This window comes from Elephas maximus, chromosome 3, assembly GCF_024166365.1.
Source record: "Elephas maximus indicus isolate mEleMax1 chromosome 3, mEleMax1 primary haplotype, whole genome shotgun sequence".
In the NCBI taxonomy this organism is placed as follows: Eukaryota; Metazoa; Chordata; class Mammalia; order Proboscidea; family Elephantidae; genus Elephas; species Elephas maximus.
The window spans coordinates 212975021-212983024 of NC_064821.1; the positions used below are offsets into that span (position 1 = coordinate 212975021).

Genomic DNA, 8004 nt, shown 5'->3' on the forward strand with positions numbered 1-8004 from the left:
CAGAATCCTTGAGATTCCGATTGTCCTGAAACTCTTCTGAGAAATCACTTGCTTATGAGATTGATTTGTTCTGACAAGCTTTCTTTTTTCTTTTATAAAATTCCTTTCACTAACCACCATTTGCGCCTCCCACTCCCCAATTCTAAAACGAGCATCGCTCCTTTAATAGGCTTGCCAGCTAGTATTTTTTTCACCAAGAAAAGCGGCTCCAGAGCAAGTGAAAATGTATTTTTTTTCAGTCTATAGTGTATAATTCTTTGTGCGATTAATTCCTGGAGGCCACCGCACTCAAATAGACAAATGACGCCAACACGCTACAAACATCCAGACCACAGTGGAGACTCCCACCCGTGGAAGGAGAGTCCGCCGACCCGGAAACCCCCACGACCTGCTGCCCCTCCGCCGCGTTCTCCGCCACCAATCGCCACACTGACTGATTTAATAAGAAACAGAATTCAGAGAAAAGGGGGTTGCAGCAATGTGTTGGTGTTATTATCACTGTTACCAGGTGGTTGGTTTTTAATCTGATTGCTCACCAAGCTCTTTGATTTTACAAGAATCCAAATACGTGTGGATACATAACAATGCTAACAGATGCATCTTCTTGATTGTTGAGAAGGGAGTTAAAGGACACCAGAGCGGTAGAAGTGGTCCTGGGCCCCCGCAACAAACTAAAACAACGCGACAGGGAGCGCCCTACGGGGTTGCAATGCCTTGGCTCACAGGTAGTTTTGTAAATGTTTGGACACGAAATGGCCACAGGGAGTTGCCCCTTATCCAAATATTTCCTGTGAACCTCTAATCTCTAGCTGCGAGGGATTCTTGGAGAACAGGGTCCTGCTGATTAAGTTTACAAGTGGCATGGAGAATGCTAAGACCCTACTCTTGTTCTTATTTTGGGATGGGGAGGACTTTCCTAACTCTTCCAACCCCTGCAAAAATGAAGAAACAAAACTCAAAGTTTTTCTTCTCTACAAACACACTCTCCCGATTTCTTAAAGCGTGGCCTCCAAAGAGTGAAAAGTAAATATGTATTCCCAGGTGGTTGAAAGTCAGGGGCCAGAGACGCAGGGGAGTCGCCGGCACCGAGAGGCGCGCAGACGTTGACAGTAGCCCTAGACCCGCGGGCCTGGCTCCTCCGCCAAGAGCTTTGGGTGTGCTTCGAGCGCGAGGGGAAGGAGGATGGGGGAGAGGGTAAACAGGGCGGAGGAGAGGAATCGTAAAGAAAACACACCTCTTAAAAATGAAATTCATCTATGAATCCTCCTAGGTGAAAATCTACAGCTGCCATTTAGTGGGAAAAGGCCCCGGAGTTGGCTGCTAGCGGGGAAAGTTGGCCAAAGCCCGGATGCGAACGAATCTCGAAGTGGAGTAAGAAGGCATCGCTGCTTCTGAAGTTGCTGGGCATTTTTTTTTTTTTTTTGCGCGGGGGAGGGTGACATCTCGGTTTAGGGTTGATTTATACACTCCTGTTGTAAAATCTAAAACGAAGCCCCCGAGAAGACGAAAGAACTACTGGGACCATTGTGAACCACCGCTGGCCGCCTGACGCCCAGGCGCTCTGATCTGAGCGAGCCAGGGAAAGGTCCCAGAGCCAGAGCTCTGGTGGCACAGAGGTTGAGTTAACCAAAAGACCTCGAGTTCAATCCACCAGCCGCTCCTCGGAAACTATGGGGAAGTTCTACTCTGTCCTATAGGGTCACTATGAGTGGGAATCCACTCCACCGCGACAAGTTTGAGTTTGACCGCCTAAGGCACGCGAGAGGGTTTCACCCGGGAAATGAGAGATGGGGCCAGTGACGCACCATGTCCTAGGACTGAGGGATCTGGCGCCCCGGGGAGGTTTGGCAGCCTGGAGCCTCCGACTTTACAGGCCTATCTCATTGACTTCTCTAACTCGAAGCTGTCCTTGGCCCTAAAGCGAGCAGGAGTCACTGGACTGTCCATTTCTGCAAAATATTGGAGGCCACCCAGCCTCCTGGCCCTGCATGTAAAATAAGCAGATTCACAGCCTCTTCTCTGGCCTTGACGTTGGACCTTGGGGGCTCAGTGACAGCGCCAGGTCCTGGATTTCACCGCCCTTTCTAAAGAGAAAAAGTTACAGGCTGCCCTGCGATTTTGGCTCTCCTCTTAAGTGGAAATAATTGGGGTATAAATTCAGGGGTGTCAGCACGGGCTCCAAGAGTCCCAGGGTGGTGCCACAGAAAAAAATTCTGGCGCCATCCCTGGTAGAAACGCTGGGACTTTAGGAGAATATTATCCTGGAAGGAGCCCTGGTGGCGCAGTGGTTAAAGAGAGCTGGGCTCTCTAAGAGAAAGGTCGCAGCAATTCGAACCCACGAGCTGCTCTGGGAGAAATTTGTGGCAGTCTGATTCCATAACGATTACAGCCTTGGAAACCCTATGGGGCAGTTCTTTGTCCTGTAGGGTCACTATGAGTCGAAATAGACTCCATGGCAAGGGGTATGGTTTGGTTTTTTACATTATTCTGATGCGAATTCCCAACTGGAGAGCGCCCTGAAGACTGTTCCCGCTCCACTGGGCGTCTCTCTGGCGAAGAAAACTTGTCGAAGCTGGGCTACGCAGAGTGTGGTGGGCGGTTTGGGCGAGCGAGTCCTTCCCGCCGCGTTTACACCTCTGCCTTTGTGACAAATCGATTTCCCGCGCCGCTGTTCTGCGTTTGCGTCCCGCCGCGGCCCGGGGCCCAGCTGCGCCCGGTGTACACTTAGCACTGGCTTGTGAGTGTGTGCGTGTGTGCGTGTGTGCGCGCGTGTCTAATTGACTTTCCGTCTACCTTTTTATGACTACATGTGTTTCCAACAAAAGGTCTTATTAGGACAATCTGGTTTCACTAATTTAGAAGCCGGGAACGTGGAAGGCAGGAGTCTTTTTTTTTTTTTTTTAAGCGCTTGCAGAAGTTCAGATTAAGAAATGACAGCGGGATCCCCAGTCCTTCTCTGAGCTAGTCTGCCTTTTTTATGACCTGTTCCTCCTTCCTCTCCCTGACTACCTCAGTTCCACTCCTCCCCCGCCCGCCCCCCCCCCATTCACACTCCACACTACCCCATTAACCTCTGGAGTGCAAATAGTGTTTTTTTTTAAAAAAAAAAGAAAAAACATAACTTTTCTTTCAAAACTTAAGGTATTTGAACCCAGAAGTTTGATAAATTTACTGGGCTGGAAGAATCAGTAAAAGGGGAAAGAAAATATCCTATAAGGAAAAAACATACAAAAACAAAGTGGAGTGAATATCAACCGAGGAGGTAAACAGTTTCTGGGGATGGAGAGGGGTGTGCAGCTGGAAGTTCTCCCTTTGGACGACTCTTAAGTCTTCTTTGCTAAACTGGGCCCAGGCCATAATTCAAAAATTCTGCAAAATTAAGATCTAATACTAAGGGTGTAGGTGGAGTCTGACTTACCAATTTCAATCAAAAAGGAAATTTCAGAAGAACAAGGATAAAAAATGTTCCTAAATAGATGGAGAAGTAAACAGTCTTTTAAAAGTTCCCCCATAGTGTACCCTTCTGGAGTGGAATCCAAGAGGGCTGCAGGGATCCCCCCAAGCCCTAGCTCAGCTCCTCTGTCCATTGCAGGCAGGAGCCTGTGCTAGCCCTCCTGTGCCCCGAGACTGAGACTCCCCACTTGGCCTAATTGAGTGCGAGCCTCACCAGCCACGACAGGCTAGAGGCACAGCTCGGCCCCACGGGTCCTGACTTTCTAGTATCTCAGGAATCTTCCTTCCTCCTCACCTCTTGGTGGTGGCCCCAGAACTAAGGTCGCTTGCTGTTTATTGCAAGGGACTTATCAGACCTTCCTATTCTTATCCCTAACAACAAATCAGAAGATTAGACCATGGCTGTTTCACCGGGAAGAAAGTCTTCCTGGTGCGTGAGAGAAAGAGGCCGGTCACTTTTCTCTGTCACACCGATCTCCTTCCCGGAGCTGTCTGAAGGCCATCCTTCGGCAGCCCATCCTCTCCCAGACTGGCCCTAGGGGTGGCCAGAGGCTCCCCAGCTTCAGTTGGCTTCCGGGTCCTCTCTCCCTCTGGGTCTCACTACTCCTTTTAACTGTGAGATGTGCTAGAGTTGCGGACTCGGCCGGTTCCCAGAGTCTCATCCCTTTCCATTGAGATGCAGAGTCCCCAACTCCTCTCGCAGCCCTGACTGTGTCCTTGCTGCGCCGGCGGGGGCCACGTGCGCAGCGGCCTGGATCTCGCAGGATCCATCCCCCAGCCCTGGGTGGCCTCTCTGCCACACGCGCGACCTCTGCCTCTCCTCCGGGTCTCTCCTACAGCCGGCCTCCTCGGCCCAGCCTCTCTGCCTGCCCACAACGTGGCCAAAACAAGGTCCGCGCTCCCTTCTGCTTACATCCACTAAGAGCTAAACGACCGGGGTTGTCTGCGATTCTTCAGTCCTGCAACACTCGGCGCCCACTGTGGCCGCCCTGGGCCCTGGGCAGGCTGTGGCCTCGGACCTTGAGCCTGTTTTTCCCACCCCTCAGCCTGTTCTGGGGGTCTCTCCGGCCCCGCCCTCGTCTTCTACCCAGCAGTTTCTTTGGGACTGTTTTCTGCCGAGGGTCCAGCCTCCAGTTCTCCGAGGGGTGACCGACGCTGCGATTCATCATCAGCCTTGGGAAATGAGAACCGCTGGGTGGGCAGAGTTGATGGAGCTGAGTGCTAGGAATATGGGTCGCGGAACACTAGTCTCCCTATCTTTTTATGTTTTAAAATTTCCCTAGTAAAAAGTTTAAAAATGATCGTAGTATTTCGCAGTGCGTTTTGTTAGTGCTCAAGGCTCCTAGCAAACACTCAACTCCAGCTGCCGGAGCGTGCAACAGGAGTAGCCACGCCTGCGCTGATGGCCTAAACAGGACACCTACGCCTCAGAGCGAGCTCTTACCCAGGACTTGAGGTCTGCCGGTCTTCATTCCTCAGAGGTGGCCAACTCTCCCCAGGGAAAGGCCAGGCCTGACCCCCTCAGCCAGCGCCCGTCGCCCTTGGTGTGTGAGTAGGTAGAGTGGATCAGCCCCAGGTCGCTTTTGGCTAAAAACACAGAGAGGCGCCCCAGGCCTGGACCAAGGAAGCAGGGCAGGGAAAGGCACCCTGCTGGAGAAAGGGTTCTGCCCGTGGCCGGTGTTAGCTTGACCCTCCCAGCTCCCACCACTTTGCCCGGGCCCTGTTTTCAGCTGTTTCTGCGTCCGGTTTGTTTTGTATGTCCATTTACTGAGAGTCTGAGATTGACCCTGTGATTTGGAAATAATAGAATCCCGGTGGAGCCCCTAGTTCCACAAGTTCCAAAGCTGAAGACAAAACAGCAGTTAGCAAAGCATGACATGGAAAGCTGTCAGTCTTGGAACTTCCGGACAAGTTCAGACTTACAACCTCCAGGAGAGGAGGGAATGTCTGTATTTATCCTGTCCCAGGTCACCTGAAATGAGCCAGGTGACAGGTCTGTTACAGGCTGGGGGATATATCGGCACAACTGAAGTCATCTTTTAAAGCATGGGTAGTACTGAGAGGCGAGATCGAGACTGTGCTTGGACTTTCCTGGAAGTCTAGGGGCCAGAAGGAGAGCTCTTCCTAATCTGACACCAGGATTCCGCGTTCGTTCGAGCAAGCGCTTCCCCTGCGCACCTACAAAGGTGCGGTATCAGTCGGGGCTGTAGCTCGGGTTTCACCCCTAAAGAACACTCCCTTTGCTTGGGATGAGTCTTCCCAAGTCAGCCAAGCCTTTGGCTCTGCGGAGGTCTCTCGAACCCACTGCAGGTGGAGGCATCAGCCGAGGCCAGAGAGCAGCTCGGGCGGCTCCAGCGCTCTCAAGCGCTCTGCCTTCCTGGCCCTGGCCGGGTGCGCAACCAAAGCCGCCCGACGCGCTCCCTTTGCCCGGTGCCCGCCGCCTGTGTGCCCCAGACCCGGCACACGCGACCTCCCGACCAGACTCCGCATCTTTAACCAGCTGCTTCCCAAACAGGGCGGGCTTCCCGAATTTGCGCCCCTCCAGGGCCAGTTTCCCAGCCCAATCTGTCGCGCAGCGAGCGAGGCGAGAAGGCAGCCGCGTTCGCCCGGGACGGAGAGGGGGTCCTGTTGGCCTCAGTGAAACCATCCGCGGTCGGAGTCCACGACCCTGACCACAGGGCGGCGAAGCGGCGCCTGGAGCCTCCGAGCCTCCCTCCGGCGTCCGCCTCGGCCGAGCCCCGGTCTTCTCCCCCGCCTGCGGCCGGCCTTTCCTCCGGGAACCGTCACCACTATTCCTTGCCCCCCAACTTTCCCCCCTGACCCGGACGGGCTCTCGGGCCTCGGTCCCGGCACACCTCCCCCACCTCCTCGGGCCTGCGCCCCTCACTCACTGTCCTGCTGCGGGGTGTCGCTGCCGCTGGTGAGTCCCGGCGACTCCAGCAGGCTCCGGCCCGCCTCGCCCACGCTGTCGTCCGCCTGCGCCGCCACCATGTCTCCGGCCTCCTCCAGGTCTAGCAGGTGACTGACGGAGAAGTTCTTTTTCGCCTGCAGGGTGTCGAGGTTGCCGGGGCTGTCCAAGCGGCCGCCCAGCGCCGGCTGCCGCTCCAGAACGTGCCCGTAGCTGGAGGTCATGGTCTCCCCCTCCGATCCCACCCACCCCCCTCTTCCCGCTCGAATCAACACTAAACGCTGTGGGCGCGAGGGGGGAGAGGAACCGAGTGGGGAAGAGAGAGGGGGAGTGGAGAGAGAGAGAAGGAGAGAGAGAGAGAAAAGGAGGGGAAGACCAAAAAAAAAAAAAAAAAAGTGGAAAAGAGGGCGGGGGACCCCCTTCCGAAGAGGAGAGCGTTCTGCACCAGCAGCCTCGGCTGTTTTCCTGAGGCCAAGTCCGGCGCGGTCCAAAGAGATAATCCACACCAAAAAAATAGAATTAAGAAGTCACCCTGTGTTCAAGTCAGGAGAAAAAAATCCGTTCCAGCTCTCCAAAGGCGTCCACACGCACACACTAAAAATAATAATAAGGGGGAGAGAGGAGAGGGGAGGCCAGCAGGGCGGGGGAGTTAGGCAAACGGAAGAAGAGAGAAGGGGTGGGAGAGAAGAATCAAAGTGGGTTTTTCTTAAAAAGGTTAAAAAAGTTATTCCCAGGCAAGAGTTCAAGCACCAACAGAAGAAGGCTTGTTCCAGCTTTAAAACATCTTCAAGAAAACGTGTTCCCCCCTTCTGCACTCCTGTGGATTCTCAGGAGTGACTAAGGTTTCAGGAGGAGAGGGTGATGTCTTGCAGATGTATTGGAGAGAAGGATTCTCACTTTACTTTTCGTAAGGAGTAAAAAAAAAAAAAAAATTAGGGCTTCAAGAGTTCGAAAGAGGGTGGTGGTGGGTTTCCCCCTTTCCCTTCTTCTCTCTCCCCCTCTTCTTGCTGAGCTCCTTTTTCCTTCTCAGTTGGATCAAGAAGCTCTCTGGCACTTCAAAAGGCACAAACTGGCATGCAAAAGAGGCTTTGTAGGGAATACAAGAAAATTGGAGACCCCTGGGAGGGCAGATCTCGACTTAATAGGAGCCTGTAATTACGTGGCAAAGCCTTTGTGCAGTGCCTGACGTTTTACAGACCCCTTTTCTCCATCACAATCTCCTTCTTCCTCCTTTCCCTCGGACCAAAAAAACAGTCTGATTAAGAAAACCCCCTTTGCCAACTTCGGAGCCAGAGAGAAAGGGAGAGGGAGGGAGCAAGAGAGCCGAGAGAGGGAGGGGGAGAGAAGAGGGAGGGAGGCGAGAGCAGAGAGCCCCTTTGGATTTTGTAAGTAAAGGTCTAATTATCATTCCCCTGCAATAGTATCACAGGGAGCAAAGACAAACTGAAACCCACAGTCACTTCAAACGGGCTGATTATTTGGCTTCCGCATTAACTCCTCCAGATTTGGTTCAGATTCTGTTGGAAAATCTCATTTGCATGTTTTGATAACAGCTGCGGGGAAACTTGTTGGAAAAAATCCACAGCTATCGCAATCAAAATTTTTTTTTTTTTTTTTTTTTAGCGTTTCCTGCTGTTCTAAAA

At 52.9% G+C, this 8004-nt stretch overlaps 1 protein-coding gene across 5 annotated transcripts in view; it reads right to left on the reverse strand.

Annotated features, from left to right (window-relative positions):
* PRRX1 (paired related homeobox 1) overlaps positions 1-7728 on the reverse strand; it is an 85501-nt gene extending 77773 nt beyond the window's left edge. For 2 of the 5 annotated variants that reach the window (XM_049881257.1, XM_049881261.1), the window contains exon 1: positions 6345-7721. In XM_049881257.1, coding sequence (XP_049737214.1) covers positions 6345-6585 — 241 coding nt within the window. In that variant the 5' untranslated portion in view covers positions 6586-7721. Of the gene's footprint in view, positions 1-6344 lie in introns of all 5 variants that reach the window. The other 3 variants (XM_049881259.1, XM_049881256.1, XM_049881260.1) reach the window with 3 other exon arrangements.
* Between the last annotated feature and the right edge of the window lie 276 nt (positions 7729-8004).